The following is a 23664-nucleotide window of genomic DNA, read 5'->3' on the forward strand; positions in this document are numbered from 1 at the left end:
GACAGCAGAGGCTGATTTCCAGCCTTCCCGAGACAACACAGTAGGTGCTAACTGATATGGATACTTGGAGACCCACTGAACCCAAATAGGCTTGTGATTCACACCCGCTGTGGGCTGACACTTTGGTTTCCAAAGAGAGTTCCCCTGATGTATCTGGAGAAATCTGTTTCGCCACTATCTAAAATGACACAGTCACTACAGATTCAGAAGTAAACTGCATAGAGAGCCACGTCTTCCCACAGTGGTCTGCACTTTTGGCAAAAGAGTAGCACTATGTAAAAGTAATCATTGTGTAGCAGAAAGAAATAAAGGCTGACAGTTCTGGCAGGACATCCATCTAGGCCCAGCCAACCCTGGGAAAATACATTGCCCTAGAAAAGTACCTTATGGAGCTGTAATCATTAGCAAAGTGCTAAGCAGAGCCATCAATAGCAACCAGTTCTGGATGCACCGAGACCTAAGTCCAACCATTACAATGGCTTTTCAAGCATGAGTTAATGCAATTGCCTAACCTAATGCAATCCCAGGTTTGAGCACAAGACCTCGAGGAAAATTAATCCTCCGGCAAAAGCCTAAGAGAAACCCTATGATTTACATATCTCCTACTGAGCGTTACACTCTAACAGTGTAAATGAAATAGCCTTGGGAGAAACTTCTCCCCAGTGTGAGTTTCACACATGGACTCACACCAAATCAGTTCTGCTGGAGAATTAATGCATTGCTGTTAATGTTTATAACACATCAAGTACTAACGTGCAGTGCCTGCACGTAAGATGGTTCCTTTAAGGACTGCTCCGTGCAGCTCTATAGTTTGTTATACATGTTTGAAGACCCTGGTTTATCTTTGCCTCTAGTCAGCCTTGAACCTAAATCTTCTGTTTCAAGTTATCTACTAACAGATCCATTAAGAAAAGCTGCTTACACCTGTCAGTGACTAATGTTGAAAGAATGCAAATATTAAAAAGTTAAAGAACGAATATCACTAGGAATACATTCACCACAAAATACGTTTACTTCAAATGATCTTTTTAAATTACATATATATATATTTACATTTTTGTTTTCATTAAGGAACAAAATAAAGCAAATACTAGAACATTGCTGATATTTAAAATAAATAAAGAAATAAATACTAAGTGGAGAGTTCAACTAAAGTCCCTGGAAAGTCATTTTACTTCTGAAAATGTCTCCTCTCCCCAAAAAGCCTATCGGTTCTCAAAGTGATTTGCAGCAAGAGCACTTTCATGTTGATGAAAACAGACAAAAATGGCTCCTCGCTTGCTGTTTGAATCGCTCACTAATTCACTATGAATTGGCTCTACTCTACAGTCCAGAAACTCCCTATTTCACAATCTAAGTGAGCAGGAAGCAGTAAAATAGATTAGCACTCATAAAGCCACCAGGTTACCTGCTCCTTCACGTAAAAATGTGGAAACCCTCTCCTTGGGCAAGGAGCAGAAGCTGAAGTGCGAGGCCCAGCAATCTGTCTGAACACCTTAAAGCAAAGCAAGACCAAAAAAAAAAAAAAAAAAAAAAAAAGTTTTTGACATTATGTCACCCATTGACCTGTGATTGCCAGAATCTTGAAATACAATAATGTTATTAAAAAATAGATGTGTTCTATTTTGCCTTTATCGTAACCCATTCTTAACATTTTCAATGGAAACAAATTTCTTTAAAAAGTTACTGTTTAGGTTTGTGGTAACTGAGGTTTCTTCATTCCCACAAATACTCAGAAAAGTCTAATATATATATATATATAACTTAATGCCTTACATAGTAGCTAATATCAATATTGAAATCAAATTGTGATTTGCTATTTACCTTGCATATTACAAAAAGAGGTGCCACGATGTGGGATTAGGAGGTACTTTCATTAAACCCACAGTTCGTGTGTCAACCAAGAATTGTCCATAGGATATTTTTTGTAACAAAAGCAAGGCCCGGCTGGGGCCAGTGCTCCCAGCTGGGTTGACAGGGTGTCCGCGTTTCCCTTCCTCTCTTTCCTGGTGAAGGTGAATGAACCTGCACAAAGTGGGGCAGCAGCGGGGACTCGGAGTACAGCCTCAGATGTGCATGCAGAGCAAGCAACTCCGATGGCTGGGGGAATTTTCTTCCCCTATGCACGTGAGAAATTCACACTAGGGAGAAGGGGCGCTATCTTTTTACACAAAGCCATGTGCTGTCACTATGCACTATTCCTGTTGAAGTAACATCTTTAATATGGTGTTAGGTGACCATGACCCTCCTAAGAGATACGTGAAGGATGGGGCAAGACCATGCCTCCCAAAGGGTCACGCTGTGCCAGCACTTGCTGAAACACTCCTGATAGTGCTTTGAAAGCCACCTGAGACCAGAGCCTAGAGCGGTGACCGCCCTTCGCAGCCGAATGGCTCAGAGGTGGGTTCAGACACCAGTGGTGTAGCAGGTGATTTGCTCTGGATCCCAGGACACAGGAGGAACCACCATGGCACACCTACTGGGTCTCTCTTCCCTTTTCCCCGCCAAGGAGCGAGGCAGGATCTTGCAATCCCAACCATCAGGCCTGGCTCGGCTGGGGACGGTGCCATCGCTGTGGGAAGGAAGGGCTGTCTTCACACCGGGCAGGCGATGCCAGGAGAAGGGCTGTGGGCCAGGAGCAGGGAAGATATTCTGGGACGGGCTGAAACAGAGCCCAGCGCCGGGAAAGGCAGAAATCGCTGCCAGGGAACAGGGCAAAGCCTGAGCCTGGCACGGCTCCGCCGGGCTGGGGGGGAGCGCGGCCTGCAGGACCCTGGAGAGCGGCCGGGCCCGGCTGCGGCTGGCAGGGACCTCCTGGTCTTGTTTATTTATTTTGTTTATTTGACTTTATTATTTATTTTACTTTATTATTTAATTTAATTTTACTTTTTTCCCTTCCCTTCCCTTCCCTTCCCTTCCCTTCCCTTCCCTTCCCTTCCCTTCCCTTCCCTTCCCTTCCCTTCCCTTCCCTTCCCTTCCCCCTTTCCCTTCCTTTTCCCTTTCTTTTCCCTTTCCCTTTCTTTTCCCTTTCCCTTTCCCTTTCCCTTTCCCTTTCCCTTCCCCTTTCCTTTCCCTTTCTTTTCCCTTTTCCTTTCCTTTCCCTTTCCTTTCTCTTTCCTTTCCCTTTGCCTTTCCTTTCCCTTTCCTCTCCCTTTCTTTTCCTTTTCTTTCCCATTTCCCTTTCCCTTTCCCTTTCCCTTTCCCTTTCCCTTTCCCTTTCCCTTTCCCTTTCCCTTTCCCTTTCCCTTCCCCTTCCCCTTCCCATTCCCATTCCCTTCCCTTTATTTTCATTTCATCCTCCCGGGGCTCCCCGTGCTCCCTCCACCCCTCAGACCACCACCACACCGGAGGGTCTCCCTTAGACACCGGGCTGCACATGACACCCACCTACCCGCAAAAAACCCCCCCAAATCCCACACTATCCCCTCTCCCCCCCTCCCCTCATCCCCCTCACCCCTCCCCACCCCTTCCCCCTTCCCCCTGAGCCTGGGGGCGGGGAGGGGAGGATGGGGGGGGGGGGGGGGGCGTGTGGCGGGCGGGGAGCCGCAGCCCTGCGGTGCCTTAAAACACGGCGGCGGCGCCGGGGCCGCTTTTTGGAAACGGCGGCGGCGGCGGCGGCGGGGGTGTGTGGGGGGGGAAGATCCCAGCCCCGGGGCCGGCCCCATGGTGGCTCCCCCCGCGCCCCCTCCCCGCGCTGGGCGCCGCTGAAGCCCCAGCGGGACCCGCCCCGGCCGCATGCGCGGGGCCGCGGAGCCGCCGCCGGCAGCGGGCGCGGAGCCCGGAGCCGCCGCCGCTGCCACCGCCAGCACCGGAGGGGAAGGGGCCAAGGCCGCCCCGCGGGGCCCCGCCGGCAGCGACCCCGTGAGTAGCGAGCGGGGCGCGGAGCCCCCGCACACCCCACGCACCCCACACACCCCGACCCCTCCCCGCCATGGGGCGCTGCCCCCGGCCCCGCGCAGCGACCCCTGGCGGCTGGGGGCGGCACTGCACGGCCGGGAGGAGGAGGAGGAGGAGGAGGAGGGGGAGGAAGGAGAGAGGGGAGGGGGGTTTGGGGTGGGTGCTGCTGGTACCCTCCCTGGGGGTGTTAGGCTGGACGCGGTGCTCAGGGATGGGGTTCAGGGGAGGAAAAGGGGTAGGGGGTGGTTGGATGTGGTGGCCCTGCAGGGGTTTCCCAGCCCTAATGGGGCTGTGGTGCTGTGGAAGCGGGGTTAGGGTATCCCTGTGTCTGGCAGCAGGGCTGGTTGGCAGCCGGGTGGTTAACTCGCTGTAACCACCCCGCTGTTGGCTTTTGGGGTGCACGGGGCACGGCCCTGGTTGTGTCCCGGCTAGCCAGGAGCATGCTGAGACCAAGTGGGTGGTGGTGGCACCGTGGTGACAGACCGCTTCCAGGACCATAGGGTGGTTACTTCGGGTCTCCGGGAATTTCTGCTCTGCCCACACGGGTCAGAGCCCGTTTGGATACCTTCCCTTTGGGGCTCTAGCTGGCTGACGTGGAGGGACCATGCTCACTGTTACCGCCAGCCTATCCTCCTGAAAGAGCAGCTCATGTTTTTCGTCTTGGGGTGAAGTGCTGAACCTGGGCAGCTCAGGGCACTGAGGCTCCTCTCTGCCTCTCCTGGATCCCAGGTGGCAGCTGATGAACCATCAGCCAGGCCGGTGCCAGTACCCAGCCACTTCTGCGAAGTGACCCCGTCTTTTTCCCACCGAGCTGTCCCAAGGAGGCAGCAGGCGTGGGGAATATTGCAGAGACCTCCTAGCACTCAGAGCAACAGGATATTAGCTAGAGGCTCCCGACCCTTAACTCTCAGTGAGCAGGCATGTTTCAGATGCTTTCACAGCCAGCTGATGCCAAGAAGTCCATGGGTTGTTGTGGCTGAAAGGTGCTGAGCTGGTCCTGACCTTACCTCAGCCTTAAATGGGGTTGGTAAGGCTTCCCAGGCTCCATCATCCATGGGGCTGACGGTGGGCAGGGGCACGGTGAAGGCACCTGCCCGCCCGGCGCGGCCGGATTCCAGCGTAGTACAACCCGAAGTGAATCGCGACAACCAGGATCAATAGGGACCGGCTTGTGAATCACTGTTTAATGCACTCCGGCGTGAGTCATCCTGACTGAAAGCAGCTTTCAGCCCAGGACAATGTCAGTCAGCTCCTACCAGGTTGGGAATGAGTCAGATCTCAGCCCGAGTACAACGCGGCGTGAGTCACCGGCTGCTCCATGTGACTCCAGAACCCAGCGCGAGCTGCCGGAGCCGCTGCGTGCTCTGAGTCACTTCGTAGTACAGGGAAATGGGCTTTCTGGAGACCATTCATAATGAAGCACGATGCAACCAAGCGCTCGGTTGGAGACGCTCTGCTCGCTCCCATCAATCTGCTCTGCGCACCGGCTCCACTGCGCGCATAGTAAGGAGGTTTGTAAGATGCTAGGCTGAATGAACTCCGTGTGTGCGTGCTTGGTTTACAGCGAGCTGCATAAAAATAACCAGAAGCAGAGGCTTCCTCTGACTTTAAAGGCAGCCCAGGCAGGGCTGAAGAGGCGGTACAACTGCTGGCACTGGAGCTACCCCCTGGTCCTCTGAGGCTGTCTCCAGCAGCCACAAAAGACGAGGCAAGGGATGCTGAGAGTTGGTGCCCTACAGAGGATATGGGCTTGGTGCTGACTTAACTTAATTCCTGTTTACAATGACTTGGGTTGTGAAGGGACAGAGTTGTGTACGTACTTGCTTGCATGCTGCTCGACAGTCTCAGCACTCACGTAAATGGCTAGACCGGAGCGACAGGTTGCTTTTGTTGCTTTTTCTGGCTAAAAGGCTTAAAATTCTCTCATGTCCTTTGCATATCACAGGAGAAAAAGTGACAGAGAATGACCCTGCTGGCTGCATTTTGGAGTAACTTTTTCCGTGAAGTCTTAACATGTTGCAGTCCAAATCAAAGACATACTTTGCTCTGCAATAGCACCAGCAGGGAAACAGAAACAGGGCAACACTCTTAAACACACCCCCTCCACCCCGTAACTGTTTCTTAGCAAGAAAGCCAGACTTTACTCAGAAAGAGGTTCTAGTGCAGGTGGTGTTTTGCAGGGAGCAGGCTGATCTTGCAGCCAAACGTGCAGCACCGAATACTGAAGAAGGAGCAGAGCACATGTAAGCCCTCGGTAGAAAAAGATGTAAGCTACAAGTGGCACGATCTAGGCACTGTTACCTGTTACTGTGTGGGAGTGATACATTTTCAGCTATTCCTTTTGAAATGTAAAGCAAGGCGTTCATCTGGAGAGATGAACCAAGCTCCTCGGAGCTGCTGCTCCTCTGGAAAAAGATAAATGAAATAGAACAGGTAAAGGCCCTTGGTTTCTGGGCATCTTATCTAAAAGCAGCCCAGAGCTGGTGCTTACACTCAGGGAAGGGTACTGCCTTCTCCTGTCTCTCATCCATGCACTGAAGCCTTTGACAGACTTGGGTGCAACCCATCTGAAGCTGCATTACGTGGCGTGGCTCCTGGTATCCACTCTATGAACGCCCGTCTTGCCTTCTTAAACACTTAAATCCTCCCATTTCTATTACAAGAGATCAAATCTCCAGTGATATCAGATCTCCACAGAGCTCTTACTATTAAGTGGGCAGTCCGATAACTATGCATAAAGTGTGTGCATACGTGTGGGTGAGTTCATTGACACAAATGACAGCTCTTTATTTAAAATAGCACGCTGCTCAGTGCAGAAAGCACGTGTCAGATTTGTCAATGAAGAGGAAGAGGCATGAGTGTCAGCCTTCCTGTTCATATTTCAGCTGACAACATTGCCAGTGAAAGCACGTAGTGGCCCCAGCTACTTCTGAATTAATAAAATGCAGCTTCAGACTTACCTGCAAGCCTTGTCTGACATCAGTGGACAAGGACAATCTCTTTCTTCTAACTCTGGCTGCCATTACTGGCCTGAAGAAAGAGCAGCAATTGCAATATTTATGTAGCCTCACCTAAAGCTCACTGAAACCCGTGAGTGTTCTTCATGGTTTCGGTGGAGTTTGGATCAGGCCCAAAGTGTCTACTGAAAAAAGGCTGGACTACAGCCATCCAAACCGGGCACTCCCACTGGCTGCCAGCTATTTTCATAGCATGTGGCTTCACACGCTGTGCACTCACTGCAAAATCTTCAGGCTGTGGCTGTGCAAATCAGGCCCTGGCACAAGCTAGGGCTTGCACACCTGCTTACCTGTAGCGTGTGTAGGGAGGGAAGGTGTTTTATGTTTAACAGAATCTTTGCTCTTCGCTAAGCTAAGAAAACTTTATTGTGCTTTAGCATAAAGCGAGGATAAAAGTGTAAGCATTGTCTACCATCTTTTTGGGGGGAGTGGTATTGTGATTTTTTTTTTTAATCTTTGCAATTTATATTTTAAATATTCCTCCTTTGCGAAGGCTCTTTTCTGGGTAGACCACCTTTCTACCCAGAGATGAGCAAATGCTAGAAATGTTACAAGTTGAATACCATTAGAGGTGCTTTTAACCAGGGCAGTAATTTTTCATTCCTGACCTTCATGCTTTGCTGTGTTCATAATGTTACATACAGAAATGCCTCCTAACCCGAATATCAGATAGGCATCCCATGGAGTGGAAAACGTATGACAGTCGTACTTATTTCCAGTACTTCAGTGTTGCTCTTAAGGCATACAGGATTGCTTCTCCACGGTTTTCAAAAGTAAAAATACTTGCTGAAGTCCTTGGGAGACTTTGCTGTTGTATTTTTGTTTTCTGAATTACTCATTAGCATTCAGTAATAATGTGTGTGCTTTTTTTTCATTTTTATGAATCATAGATGCTGTCTAGCTAGATAAGGAGCAAGATTATGGGCCATTATTTTTCTCTATTTTTAGTTCACTGCTTTTTAGGGATATTTTTCTAATGGATTAAGTTTGCTGTTATTAAATAGAGAAGGATCTCGCTCTCCCTGGGAGATCTAGAAACTCCATATCTGTGTGCTGACTTACAGCAGTGAACTGACCAGAGACAAGCTGATCTGGTCAACAACTACTGCCCTTCTCAATTAAACACTTGACTAATTGGCACTTCACCATGGGGGGAATCAGACAGTTGTGTGGATTTCTCCAGGCAGATCCTGCTGTCTGCCTTAATCTGGTCCTTCCAGAGATGCCAAGGCTGCAAGACTGGTCAGACCCCACGTAGGTTGCAAGTAGTCAGGGGAAGCTTGTTCCTCACGTGGAAGCAGTCAGAAGAAACTTCCTGCAGATGCAGAAACGATTACCTATGAAACTGGCCTACGTGACTTAGGCAGTTAGGACATGCTGTGTGTGTAGCCTAAGGTAATCACTAGGGGTGGATCGGGGATGTGCCAGAGTGGTCCCAAGGAGCACGGGGCAGTTGGATGCAAGAACTGTGCATGGCTGAGGGAGTCTTACCTGATCTAGCCTTCAATGCCACAAGGACCTCGGAAGAGTGTTGCCAGCAGGCCAAGGGAGGTGATCCTCCCCCTCTACTCAGCCCTGGTGAGGCCTCGCCTGGAGTATTGTGTCCAGGTCTGGGCTCCCCAGTACAAGAGGGACATGGAGATACTGGAGCAAGTTCAGAGGAGGGCTACGAAGATGATGAGAGGCCTGGAGCACCTGTTGTACAAGGACAGGCTGAGAGAACTGGGCCCGTTTAGCCTGGGAAAGAGGAGACTGAGGGGAGACCTCATCAACGTGTATAAATATCTGAGGGGAGGGTGTTGAAAGGATGGAGCCCGTCTCTTTGCAGTTGTGCCCAGCAACAGGACGAGAGGCAATGGGCACAAACTGAAGCACAGGAGGTTTGGGCTGAACGTGAGGGGGCACTTCTTTACCGTGAGGGTGACAGAGCACTGGGACAGGTTGCCCAGAGAGGTTGTGGAGTCTCCTTCCATGGAGATATTCAAAACCTACCTGGATGCCATCCTGCACAACATGCTGTAGGTGATCCCGCTCAGCAGTGGGTTGGACTAGATGATCTTCAGAGGTCCCTTCCAACCCAAAGGCCTATTCTGTGACCTTTGCAACAGAAACTCCTCTTGTTGCCTGGACAAGAGCCAGCAGAATAGCACCTTTTATTCCTTCACCATCCCTATGAGCCAGTTTGTTTTTTTCTATGAAGTTATGTCCTTCACCAAGCAGATATAGGTGTCTTTGACAGCGCCATAGGCAAACTAATAGAAGTAGACAGAGATGCATTTCATGTTATATCCAGCAGTTTGCTAAAACTGTATCCAGGCTGGAGTTAAATAACGCTGGAGACAGTAGAGGTTAAAGACCTTTGGTTAAAGGTATCTCATCTCATTCCATAAAAAAATCTGAAAGTATTTTTCTTTTCTTTTGAAAGATTCCTTTCAAAACACGTACGAGAGAGCAGCCCACCTCCAGTTTTTAAGTCTTTCTCCCCTGCCTTTTATTCTCAAACCCATTTTTAACAAGGCACATTTCTGCTCCAGGTGGTGGGGGACAGAGAAGGCAGATGCCAATTCTCAAGTGCGAACAGCACCCAGCACAGAGGATTCTCACACAGTTTGCTCTTGTTCATAACACCTTCCCCGAGGCCTGAAAATCTAAGATAAAGGATGCCCACAACACAGGAAGTTTGGAGCAGTGAAATTTCCATTTTGGTACGAGGACATTACCTATAAGAAGAAAAACAATTCCTGATTGTCTTATTTCTCCCTTCCAAACCAGACTTTAGAGCGTGGATCTCTCATGTGGTACAACAACTTACTAAGAGCATTTAAGGTAATAGGGAATTAAAAAAGAACACGAAACTAGGCAGTAGCTGAGGTTTTTGAAACCCAGGCATATTCTGGAATACATGTCTCACAAATGAGGTTGATGAATTTCTCCATAAACTCTCCTCCTGGACTTTTCCTACCTTGAAGAAGTGATATAGTTTTGCCTGAAACTTAAAAGGGCAGAGCACTAGAGCTCTGTGTGACTATCCAAGTGACTTTCAAAATCAACAGGCCAGTAATTTGGACTTGAACCTGTGAGATTCTGACTTTCATGAAGATTACAAAATTTCTCTAAGGATAAACCTATCCACTGCTCCTTTCCCATTTCAGTGCCATAGTGGCAGAACAACAGTCTGCTGTCTGATTTGAGTGACCTGAAGGCACCAGATGCAGGAGGATGCCCGTACACCTTGCTTTCCTCAGGAATGCACCCTCTTGTTCCACAGCCAAGTAACAGCTCTGGGGAACCCCTCACCTTTCAACACACTTATATTTATACGTACTTCATCAGTCTGGGTTTCTCAAGCTCCAAAGTCTTCTAGCTGATTGCTGCACCTAATGTTTTCCCTGGCCATTTCTGTACATGTGTTTCTCTTCAAAATCATGCTACTGGTTCAAGAAAACAGAGATCATTATTTCAGCTTACAACAGAATAAGAAAGCAATGCATTATAATCAGGTTGTGAGGATGAATTTAAACCATCTCTTATGCTACCTATGAAAAGCAGCAGCTGGCAGGGGAGCAGTGCACAGGTACCTCTCACCCTCCTTCCTCACTCCACCACCTGTGAGTCTGCGAAGTGTAATCACAGCTGGGAATGGGAAGGAAAAAGATTTAGCTAAACATAAGCATCAACATATGTCATTCCCTTTAACAACTTTAAAAGTAAGCTATTAGCTCAAAATGCTAATGATGATTGAAATGTTATTAATCACCTACAGTGTTGGTCTGGAACATAAAGTCCTCTTGCAGCATGAGCCGTCACACTTTCATTTTGATTTCAGATAGTTCAGGCCCTTCAGTTGAATACTATGAGATAAACTTGAGGAGATAACAAGTCACTGATACTAGCTACTATAGCAGTAGGATCCACAGGTCAGTAATTCTTCCAATTAACAATGTTGACTGCAAGTCTCTTCACTGATGCAAAGAACACAGACTAGATTTTTTTTTAAGTGGTTTTACACCTACCGCAAGACCCAGTCAGACCATCTGATATCCCAAAATTAGCAACCATAACATTTAATGAACAGAGAACTGTTTACTTGGAGGTCTAAAAAACCCTCTCCTTTTTGCCATTAGCATTTAAAATCTACTGAAGACAAAAGTAATGGCCATCATTCCCATAGATACGCAAGGTAGTCAAGCAATTGTTTAAATTGCTGCTTTATATTACAATTAATGTTAGCAACAAGTGGTTTTGTAAATTCCTACCAATACTAGTCACTGGAGTTGTTGGGAAAGCCACTGCCCATTCAAGCATACAGCACAATTCAAAACAGTAATTCTGGTGACTGACTGGGAGGGCTCATTACATAGCTGTGGTAACTGTAGGAAAAAGAAGGAAAGAGTGATGGAGAAATTCTGGATCCAGTAGAGTCAGCAGAAAAAGTACTACGGACATGAGTCTTTTCTGGTTTGGGTCCTGTTGGTAGCTCACTGCATGATCTCAGAAAAGTTGTAACATCTCTATAACTTTTTTCCATTACACCTTCCAATACACATACTTTTATGTGTACAAATCCATACCCAGGTGGTTTCAATGCTTTTTAAAGTACTTTTCTTTGAGTGCCTAGATGAATTGCATAACCTCAGCCTTTGTGCCTTTGCCTCTGTTTCCGCTACAGCGTGGTTCAGTGGGAAATAGGGAGCTCTTGGTAAACTTCTTATATCACCACACATGGCTGTAAAATTGCAGCATTTTTGTTACTTTTTTTTTTATAATCATCTTTTAAAAAAATAAAAAGGCAAAGAAATTCAGAAAACAAGTACATATCCTGACTAGACGCATGGCACTGACATAGCTTGGAGCAGGGTCTGTGTCTTACAGCATGTTCAGGTTCATGTTTGGCAGTACACGGTCTCAGCACGATCACAACTGGAATATCCATTTGCAACAAACTGTGGTGCAAACATGATTTTTTTTTTAATCTTTTTTATCTTTACTATGTGGCCAAAGGGAGTTGGGTTCCAGTGGGTGATTATAGATAACAATGTGCTTGACTATATTTTGGCTTAGAACCAAAGCTACGTTAAAAAAAAAAAAAAAAAAAAAAACAGGACAGTGGTGCTGGATGGGTCTCTTACTCATTGCCTGTCCTGTGACCTGGGCCAGCCTGATGTATTTTTTTTGTCTCACAGGTCTTAACTCTATTTGCCAAAGGAGTTTCTTCAACTTTTTTTTATTACAAAGTTGTCTACCTTGCTACTCTATAAAATCTAGCCTAGATTTTATTTACTCCAGGCTAACCCATTATTTGCCTCTGAAAGGAATAGGGAGCAATAACAACCTTTTCCTGATCAGAAGATCAACATGCTTCTTGGTTTGCTTTTCTAGGTTAACAACCCTAACTTCTACAATTTCTCCATGTAAGTTGTGCTTCCTAAACATCTTGCGTACCCTACTCGCTCTGTCTTTCTTGGCATGTGATGCTCACAAGGAGTAAGTTTACACAGAGGAGTAAATTACTTTCTGTATCTGAACACTATTCCTGCTAATGCACCTCAGAAAGTCACATCCTGTTTAGTTTGTGATCCACCCCAAACCTCTATCATATGTGCAGTATGGCTGTCAACAAGCCTGCATTTCCTGTGGTAGAAAATCATTGAAAAACTCTGTAATAAAAGCTTGGGCTGTCTTTAAGCCAACAGTCCTCTTATATATGTTACGCTAACCCAGCTCTGCTATCACAAAAACATGCTTTATCTGCTACAAGTATCTTTCAAAACAAGTCTTCACCACATAAGTGACCAAAAACTACTTGCCTATTCAATGAGAAAGTTGGTCTACATCTGCCAAATAAAAACGAAAACGCGTAACTTGATCTGAAAAAAAAAAAAAACGTGTTGAATTTGTTTTGCTCAATCCTTCCCTTTCTGTAAGTTGTGTGAGAAGTCATGCAGTGCTGAAGATTCATAAAAATGTGTAGTGCCAGAAAACTTCCAAGTTAGGGGAATGATTCAGAAGTAAACCAAAGAGCACAACACGACTGGGCTGTACAGCTACTTCATCAAAGATGTCAAAGGACAATTCTGAAGAAGAACCTGAGATGGCAACAGTGGATCCAGAAAGAGTTTTGTTTAATTAAGTCATAGTGGGATGAAGTGGGGAGGAAGAGTGGATTCCTCCTATTTCCACCATCTTTTACCTTTCTGCTTGGAAAAAAGCAAACAGGAACCACTGTCAGTTCAATTGTAAAATGGATTAGAGAGATGAATTTATGAACTATCCACATAAAACATCTCAAGAGAAAGAGTGGCTGGATTAGGCTATATAGACAGCATACATTTAATTCCAAATTATGCTTTTCTAATAATTAATAATTGTTTAATGTCCAAGAAAGCCTGAAATGCTGTTAGATATAGTATCATCCCAACAATGCTTTATAGTTCTTTACTTTCTAACTGAAATACAAAAATGCATTATTTTTTAAAAAGGATAGGTATCTGGAAAGGAATTAATACTTATTATTTTAATATTATAAAACTCTGAAGGAAAGAAATCTGAATTTACAGATGTCCTCTGCATTTCACATTTATGTTTCCACGTTTTGAAATGAAAAATGTCCTGAGTTTTCTGGAAGCTATATACTTTTTCTGATTTTCTGTTTCTGGTCATTTAGGAATTGCTTGTGAGAACAGGCCTGCGGAGTTACCAAATTGGTTATCATTTCTATCTGCATCGTTCTTATGTTTTATTTCTCCTGCAAAACTGGAGCATCTTCTACTCAGCATGTCATACGTTTTTCCCTTGGGAGAGTGGGTGGTTCTCATAAAAACAAAATAAAAACTATTAAGCTCTATAATAGAAAAACAAATTCAGCAGGAAAAAAAAAAATCCAGCAGAATTCAGTGCTGCACTCTGCTAAAATAAATCCACTTACTTCTGGCACTTCTGAAGCCTGTGACAATGTCCCCGCATCCTCCCTCCAAGTTACAACACTACTTCCTAAACTTTACTGAACATTTTAGAGAGGAAGGCAAGTTCTAACTGTCTGGTGTTCAGCTCATCAGATTGTGTTTCAAGTGTGATATTAAATTATCAACACACAACTAACATCTGTAGCAACTGATTTTAGTTCCCCTACAATCATCACAGCCTCACAAGGTTCAGCAACCTGAAAAAACCTACCTGCAAAGGGAGATCTTGCTACAGAAGGGTGGCTAGCTATGGATCCGAGAATCAACCTTGCAAGTCAAAAACCTCAGGAAATCCCTTGCAACCACTAGGCTTGTATGCCAGCGCCCTGAGAGCTGTGGCTCTCCAAGAACAGACACACCTGACTTCACCAGCATGCTCCTAGGCTCCCTATTCTCATTTGTATTCCCATTTGTGTGCAGAACTCATAGGCCCCTTGCCTTCCATCACAGCACTTCAATGAAACGCGTGAATTTTCCACAGGACTCAACACCTCGGAGATTTGATAGCGAATAAAAGGAAGCATTTAGCTTCTTGGTTCTTTTGAAGCTGTGGCTTTCCGTAGTTCTTGGTAAGGTTTTTGTAACAAAAGCAAAATAAAATAAAAACACGTGTCTTACTTTCCCCTTCTCTTTTTGTCTTGCAGCCCATGGGATCGGAGCGGATGGAGATGCGCAAGCGGCAGATGTCCACGACCCAGGAGACCCCGGGCACTGCACAGGCTCAGCACAGCACGGGCAATCGAGGGTCCAATGCCTGCTGCTTTTGTTGGTGCTGCTGCTGCAGCTGCTCATGGTACTACACGCTCTTATTCAAGCCTCTGGGGAACAGAGTAGCAGGGGAGGGAGTTAACAGGCAGCATGTAGGACAGCATAAGCTAAACAAAACACCTGGGAAATTCGGCAGGGCTGGGACCGTGAGAGAGATGACTGTGCGCTAGTACTAGACACAGCCTTCTGCTGTAGTGCATTTTTCTTGCCATTGATATAATGGATATATATATATATATAAAATCTCTGTAAAGTATCATCAGAAGAGATCGGAGTAGGAAAGCATTTTAAAAAAAATGATATTTTAGTCCTTGCCTTAGCTTTCCGCTAGGCTTTGCAGGTGCACATCTATACACGGAAGTGACCCCCTTTTAATGAAGCTCAGCTAACACATTCAGCTGAAGTTTTAAAAAACCACCACAACAACAATGCAGCAGTAAGAAGAGTTTTTTTTTTTTTTTTCCCTACGGGCATTAAGGGCTCTTACATGCCTCCTTTTAGAAATCCTTATCATCCTCACTCTGCATATTTCTGCTGAAGAGCATCCAACTCTGATTCGATTTCTACCTATATAGCTATTCACCCCTAGACAAAATTGCTATTCTATTTTATCAGGATTTCATACCTAAATAGATACCTTCGTCTAAAGCATTTCTACACAACTCCAGTTACACAAAAAGGGAGCTGTATAGCTAATATGCCTTTGACAAACAGCAAATATATTCTTGGTGTGATTTTATACAGAACCAAAAGCAGCACTTATTATTGAAATCAGATTATTTTTATTAAAAAAAAAAAAGAAGCTAAAAAAAATAATGTATTATGTACATAGTTATGGTGATGTCCAAAATCCTGGTTATATCACAGCTCTGCACTTTAAAATGCGTACTCTGCTAATGCTATGGTACCAAATAGCTTGCATCTCAGCCCGTGGCTCCAAAAAGCACTCCCTTTCTGTTGTCCAACTTAAGGTCAGAGCTTGCAACACCTGAACAGCTGAAGGAATAGGACAAGCTTAACCAATCCCTACGTAACTGCGTGTGTGAGGATATATCTTGCTTTTTTAACGTTTTTTGGAAACAGAATGAAAAATCTAACACACACACTTTTTTTTTTTTTCTTTTTTTTAATTCCTGGTATCTGTTTTTTTTCTGTTGCTTGTTCTTAGCCTTCTCCTTGAACTGGCAGTTCTTACCTGGTATATCACATTCTAAATGAATACTTCACTGCTTATACTAGTTATAAGAATCATCTGACCACGTTTTTGAATAATACCAGTGATCCTCAGTCACCGCCAGTTTTTAAACCATCTTTCACTTGTTTCTCAACACTTTACGCCTTGAAGTTTTACTCTGCCATTACACCTGTTGCCACCACTGTGTACTTCTCAGCCTTGAGCTTCAACCGGGCTCTCACTAAAAACTGAAAGCAATACCAGAATATGTAATAGTTTTGGATTTAGGATTGGGACTTAGGAGCAGCATAGACTGTATTAAAGGGAGTTAGGAGTAGGTGTAAGAATTCATTAGTCAGGAAACTAATAACCAAGTGTCCATTCCAACAGATCTGTTGTCATTAATTAGCAGCGTCAACCCATGGCACCTACAATTCATATGAATTTAACCCTTGGGATTAGAGACTTTAAACACTGCATGCATTATTAAATAAGGATGAGGCAGAACCCAATTCCAAAGAACTACCACTGCAAGGTGTTGAACAGGAAAATTAATCAAGGAAGCACAGCAAGAGAGGAAAAGGAATCACTTGATTCCTTAAAGTAATGATTTGTTCACTTTCTCTCTCATATCAGCTCCTCCAGATCCAGCTGATTCCATTCAAAATTCAAGTAAAGCTTGCTGCACTCAGTTCTGTTTCTATTTGGGCCCATTATTAATGGCTGAGACCAGAAGTTGCACTGAAATAAAGACAAGTCTTAAACATCCATAGGAGTTCAGCCAAAACACTGACAGCAAGCTGAATGCTTCTTATAAACGCACTATCCACCACATAAGTACTTCAGAGCAAGTAAACCTGGCACTGAGGTGAAGGGAAGAAGTCGTAAAACAACCTGCCTGGCCAGACAGGGAATCTATTCACCATTACTTCCCCCTTACACACATGTACCAGCAGTTAGAAGTAAATGCTTTAGAGAAGAACATGAGCAGTAAGGGCAAAGCAGGCTCATCATTTCTCTGCTGTTGGTACTCAGCTTATCAGAAGTTATACAGACCCAACTCTGCCTTAATGCAAACAGTGAATATCTTGTAGGGTCAAAAAGCTTCGTTTTTTGCAAGATGTCAAGTACTCTGGCTCTGATTCTACAAAGCTTTTCAGCAGGTGCATAGAGGTAAACTAAGGTAACGTTTAGAGAGAGGTAATTACTGTGCCTGGTCAGGATTGGAGTTTGTTACCTCGCAGAGTGGTACCTATGTTAAAGCCTCGCTATACAAATACCAGTGTCATCTGAACAACTGTCCAGTGCCATCTCAAGTGGCTCAGGCTGGAGCTGCATGTTACACATACAAGCATCTTTCCATAAAAGAAAAAAAAATAATCTGTCAAATCAGAGTACATAAAAATTGCATTCCATCTTTTAAATTGTTGCTAAACTGCTTTTTTTAATGTCTTACCTGATATTCTTGAGAATGCTCATTATCTGTGCATCCCACTATTCAAACAATTCAGAGAAAGCAATTTACTCAGAGTGTGTTAAATTACCCAAATTTCATGATGCTTAAAATTCCTATTTGCATTTCAGAATCATCTGGGAAACCAATACAAGCTCCAAAACAGAGCAGCTTGTTTTAGCTTTAAAATAATTTGTGATTTCTTGTAGAACAATTGTTTTCTAGTAGCAAGAAATGCAAAACAAACCGTAATTAAGCTATTTTTATTTCCTATTCATAAAGCCTTTCCTCAAAATAGCTCAAGTGCTTTGAGCAGAAAAATTATGAATAGGAGCAAAAATAACAGTCTGCATGAGTCATGCAGCTGAGTTGCAGAACATCCAATATTCAGCATAGTCCTAATAGTAGACTTAGAAAGAAGAAATGGTGAAACAAGTCTCTCAGCCAGATTCTCACAGCCTGTGTTCGCACTACAGTTAAAACTCAAGCCCGCAGTCCGTCACTCTTCCAAAACCTGAGAAGATGCAGCATTGCATGTTTAGTCTCTTTGCTATGTTTACCTGTACATTTCTGGGAAGTCGGCCAGCCTGCAGGGGTACTTTGTGAGACATGGCGTGTTCTCTTAAGGAAACTTCATTTCATCTTTCTACCCTTCTGCGCATTATCCTATGAAGACTGAAATCCTTTCCATCGGATCTGATGGCTCCTTCAGATTAATAACTCTGACAAGCACATAAATTCTTGTGTATGTGTGTGAGGAATGCACAATATACCACTTCTCATATTAAAAAGGCCAACACTACTGGTACTTAGTAAAAGTCTGAATCCCATAGTCCCAAAGAGAACAGAGCACTAACATTCTTTAACTACTTGTTTTCTTTTCTGAAAAAGTGAATTCAAATAGTTCATTGGTTTGAATGTATGGTTCAGATGTTGCAGAAAAATGTGTTTGCAGTAGGCAACATGCTTGCTCTCAAACTTCTGTGCAACTAACTACTTACTCATATTGACCTTTGAGAAAAGCAGCTGGAGTTGACACCTACCCTTCCAAGGGTCATTAAAAATTCTCAGTGATCACTAGTGACTGCAGCACAATTTTTTTTCTTTTAATGCTACAAACAAGCTAATACTCATTTCCAGTCAAACATAGTCAAAACGATATTTAGCAATGATCTGCTGTTTGTCTACAGGCCTCAAATTTGGATGCATATACTAGCATTTACTTAATGCTGCAGTTCATAACCACACAATGTGGTTGTGTCTCCATGTGATCTCTGAAGGATGCTTGCTCTTTCAACAAGGCATACAGAAGGATCTACCTTGCTTAGAACTTTAGCTTCAGCTCCTGAATTCAGGCTTTCTTGAGTAATGCGGTGTCACCACTCTAAACCAGAATCTCGGCACTCATCATGCCCTATGGATATAAAAAATAGCCAGGATGCAAAAAGAAAAACAAATGAACAAACAAGCTTGAAGTTTAGCTTGCATAAAACCACTGCATCAAGTGTATGTCCTGTGAGAACACTGCATCAAGCACACAATCAACACAGCATAATAAACCTCAATGGAGTACAGAGAGATTTTGTAGCTATTAAAGGCTCCTTGTGTGTACGTACACTTTCTATACAGTGATATATATATATGATATTGAACAGTTCTGCTCTACGTTTGCAGGTTTACACAACAGCAGAGCTAGCATCAGAGTATAACTATGAGTACTGTGGCTACAGTTAGCTTCTGTTCTTTTAGCTGATTTTTTATTTCTTTTTTTTAAGTATTAGAGGAGAAGCATCTGCTGTATATTCAGTCTTTCCTTTTATGAAACTGACAAATTAATTGCTACCTTGCAGTCTTACTGTTAGAAATCAAGAGGAGGAGAGAACAAGGAGAACATCCCATGAACTCCAAGCAGAGGGTATTCCAAACTGCGAGGAAAGGTATGGTCTTTCTGAAGTGTTCTGTCAAACTAAAAATGAAACAAACCCAAACCACGCTAAATCAAGTGAATCCCCTGACATGTGCAACTAACTACTATTATCCATTTGTCATTTGAGATGAATTTGCAAGTCATCCGTCTCTTGCCCCCCAAAGAACCAGAGGTCTGATCTATAATTTTTTACCTTATTTATATGCAGTATATAAACAAATCACCAAATCCCAACTCTCACGGTACAACAATAAAAAAGCATAGTAATTACAGATTCCTTTTTTTTTTTTCCTGAAATATTTTTTAAATACATCCTTTTCCCACCCAGCAAATACACACCGAAGCTAACTGCTAGCTCTCAGCCTTAAAAAAAGGAATAAATACAAAGGGGAGCTCAGATCCTCTTGAGAATCAGGTAATTGTCTCTTACCAGTTAGGCAAACAGACAGGAGCCCCGCTGAAGTTGTAACAGACCGTGTCTTTTATAGTATTTGGATTCTTACTTTTTAAATATTTTCATTGAATTTTTAACAATGATTCCACAGGAACTATTAGGAATTTAAAAAAAAAAAAAGCTTAATTGTTGCTGAGGCACTTTTTTACTGCAATTACTTAGAGCAGTAAAGTGCAATTTCTGCAAAGTACAGGTGATCATCTTTTTTCTCTCAAAAGATGCTTTTGAGAGAAAAAAGCATCTTATAAATATATTTACTGGAGTTTACACCTAGGTAGCTGCAGTGCAGAATTCAGAGGCACGTGAGCCTTGCATTTTTGTTCCATCGCGATGGCAGATGCCTCCTGCCAGATGAAAAGCGTTGAAAGCAACAATCACTCATTTCTCTCTTCTTGCCCTCCTCTCCTCCTTCCTCCAGCCCTGCTCCTACTCTTGAAGAAGTAAATGCCTGGGCTCAATCATTTGACAAGCTGATGTTTACGCCAGCCGGCCGAAATGCTTTCCGTGAATTTCTACGAACAGAATTCAGTGAAGAAAACATGCTTTTCTGGATGGCCTGTGAGGAACTGAAACAGGAGTCCAACAAAAGTGTCATTGAAGAAAAAGCAAGGCTAATTTATGAAGATTACATTTCTATCCTTTCTCCAAAAGAGGTATATTACTTTCCCTAATACATTCTTTGATGCCATTTTGCACAGTTAATTCTAACGTGTTTAAAGCCACAAAAATACCCAGGAATAACTCTTATTTCCCTGTGCTCCCACATTTCACTGCTAACAAGGAGAGATCTATGGCTAAAAGGCAAACCTTGAGGTGAGATAGTCAGTACTACTTTCAGTACTACTTTCTTTTTGGCTAGAAGAAAACACTTCCTATGCTACCTTGACATGCTGATGTGAAGGATTTAGTTTGAGGCATAACTAATGTACAGATGAAGATTTTATCCTTAAATTTTATTTGTTGGACAAATCAGCATGGATTTTGTTTGGTGTGTGTCTGTGTGTGTGGAGATTGGGTCTCCAAAAGCAAAGTAACCACAAAGAAAGTGTTGCTTGCACAGCACAAACTGCTCTTGTGCAATATGTGCAACTTGCATGATTGCAAAGCACAAAGAGCAGCTGACAAAGTACAGCACAGAACAAAGCCTCCAGCTTCTTGAAATTTCAAACCTACTTGTCTCCTTGCTGCTAACAAGCATGTCAAATTTCAAAGACATCTCAGTTCACGGTTTGAATATAATCCTAGAAGTATGCTGGAATTTTAAACCCTTCTATTTTCCTAAAAAATTCATACACTTCGTTATTTGTGGTGCAAACTGTACGTATAAAAATAATGTTTAAATCTAGACAGTGCTTTCCAGTAATGTTAGCATCTTTCTACCTTCTAGTACTTGCAGGAAAAAAAATACAGCATAAAAGTGGTGCTTGGAATCATTATGTAACCATACTTTCAGTCCACATCAATTCATTCTGCTTTTTAACATAGGAATTTGATTAAGCAACAGCTTCCCAGGTTACAGCTTGCATCTGCGTCATCCTGCTTACTCCAAATTCAGTCTCTTTCCAAAAGCGCTACTTCCCGAGGAAACAAACTGTCACAAAACATTACAGAGCCTCTCTACTACGGAGCAGGATGCTGGGCTGGGAATAGCCTACCAGTCTCTCAGGTTTTAGTAACAACGGGATTGCAGGCAGTGCTATTCAAAGTAAGGTTGCTCCAGTGAGAAAGTTTCTCTAACCACATACTCAGCAGGTTACTACTGCCAAATTTGAGCAGTCATTTTTCCTGTAAGTATATTTAACAGTCCTTAGACTCTGGAAGGACACCACCTGAAGCTATTCAAAATACTTGCTTTTTCAAGCCAATAGAACAACACGAAAAAAAAAAAGAAAAATCAGCTACTGTACACCACTATTATTTACATGACTTTTTATTTTAATATGCAGGTCAGTCTGGACTCCAGAGTAAGGGAAGTTATTAACCGAAATATGCTGGAACCCTCACAACACACCTTCGATGACGCACAGCTTCAAATTTATACCTTAATGCACAGAGACTCCTACCCACGGTTTATGAACTCTGCTATTTATAAGGACTTGCTTCGGTCCTTATCTGAAAAATCCATCGAAGCATAGGATTTTTTTCTTAAATGTATTTATTTTAAAACAAATGGGACTCTGGGCTATACCAATCAACAGGGAATTTAGTATTGATCGGATATTTACCTGAAAATAACTCAGGCAAGTTTTACTACAGACTGAATGTTTGAAACCCACACAGGGCTCTGACACAATCAGCTCACTGCAGTTTCTGATCAAATCAAGTATTACTTTGGAAAAGAGAATGAAGAGAAGATGTTAACGTTCAAAAAAAAAAAAAAAAAAAAAAAAAAGAACCCAGTATTTTTACAATGAAGCATGCAACTCACACACAGATCTCTTATAATGTGTATCTGAAGTACAAATGCCAACTGAGCATGAAAACTAATTTTTAAGTGGAGTGCCAGAATTTTCTTGAAAGCCAAATCAGTTGCCCCCATCCTCACTGTGACCAAAGTAAAAACAGTTGTACTGGCAAAATCTGGGTTACACTAAACTGCATTTCACAACCTCTATGAATTGTGCCTGGCACAGGTACACACCACTTCCCTTGGTATATTTAAGGTGCATACAATGTGATAATGGAAATCAGTATGGCAATCTCAAGTTTATGGAAGCTAATGGTTGAAATAATGATGCCTATAAAACCTTTTGCTGAAAAAATGTTATTTTATTACTAGAGTCTGCTGAAAGCATTTTTAAGTTCATATTGTTCATGTTTATAAAGTTAAATTATTTAATTAAGAGGAAGAAGAGTCTGGGCATTTAAATTCTCAAATAAAGCACAATTCTCACATATTTATTTTCCTTCTGTAGGGATGTAAAAAGCATTTCACTATTTGTTCCTGAAAGGATGGTGGTATCAATCATCTTGGTTTTGTACATATTAAATTGTCCTGTTAGCTGACAGAGCTTCTATGGTTTATATAACAGATATTTGTACATTACATTGAGAAAAGAAGGAAGCCGGCACTATCCTGTTCCACAGCACTATTTCAGACTGTCCAAAAGAAAAGCAACATCTCCGTCCACTAATAAACTCCATTCATTACAGTATCCCCAAAGCATTGCACTTGATTTCCAGTCCTATCTCAAAATTAGTAATCACAGGAAGCAGTAGGAAGAAAGTAAGCTGAATCTGCACAATCCGTTTGAAGATCTGTTATTCTCGTAAATTCTTCATTTTAAATTACATGATCCACTACAATTCCACTGTATTAAACTTTGGGGCTTACAGTGGACTTCCATTAAACTGTAGTTTTACCCACACATTTATTTAAATGAACCAAATTGGGCAAATTCTAGAATTTGGGCAATTTGGTTCTAGAACCAATAAGGCAGAATTTAGGAGATCCATTTGTTTCCTTAATACTCTAGCCAGGAGACATGAGCTCCCCTTGGTGCATTTGCAGTATCAAACAAATAGTAAGGAGCTTTCTCATTGCATAGCATCACAGGAGGAGATCTGATACAAGGTAAGTTAACAACAGCTATGAACTGGTTTCTATCATCTTCCAAAAACCAAGACAGTATTCAATACACCATTTAGAAATATAGAGAAAAATAATACACCCTGAGAGCAACAAAAAAAGTTGAGAGGAATTCTTTCTGTATACTACTACTGAAGACATGAATCATATCACAGACTCATAGAATGGTTGGAAAGGACCCGAAAGGTCACCTTGCTCACACCTTCCTGCCATGGGCAGGGATGCCACCCACTAGACCAGGTTGGCCAGGGCCTTGTTCGGGATTGTGACTGCTTCATGTTTGGACATTGGTCATCTCAGCTGACTTTGTAGTAGACATACCCCCGAAGCACTAACAGTACACTCTTGGTTTATGGAAAATATTACATGGCAGGCAGTAACTTCAACAAAAGATCAAACGAGACCTGTTGGTAAGGCAGCATT

General features: G+C 43.2%; 1 protein-coding gene across 2 annotated transcripts; it reads left to right on the plus strand.

Moving 5' to 3' along the window:
* The first annotated feature begins 3819 nt into the window (after positions 1-3819).
* On the plus strand, positions 3820-22547 carry RGS20 (regulator of G protein signaling 20). Of its 2 annotated transcripts, none has more exons than XM_032181921.1 (5): positions 3820-3861; positions 14521-14669; positions 19122-19208; positions 20071-20305; positions 21599-22547. In XM_032181921.1, the coding sequence occupies exons 2-5, from the start codon at positions 14524-14526 to the stop codon at positions 21785-21787; spliced, it is 657 nt and encodes a 218-aa protein (XP_032037812.1). In that variant the 5' UTR covers positions 3820-3861; positions 14521-14523; the 3' UTR covers positions 21788-22547. The 2 variants fall into 2 exon arrangements, with proteins under 2 accessions (XP_032037812.1, XP_032037813.1); XM_032181922.1 differs by lacking the exon at positions 3820-3861 and adding an exon at positions 5368-5408.
* The last annotated feature ends 1117 nt before the right edge of the window (positions 22548-23664 follow it).

The sequence above is a fragment of the Aythya fuligula genome, chromosome 2, assembly GCF_009819795.1.
Source record: "Aythya fuligula isolate bAytFul2 chromosome 2, bAytFul2.pri, whole genome shotgun sequence".
Taxonomy (NCBI): domain Eukaryota; kingdom Metazoa; phylum Chordata; class Aves; order Anseriformes; family Anatidae; genus Aythya; species Aythya fuligula.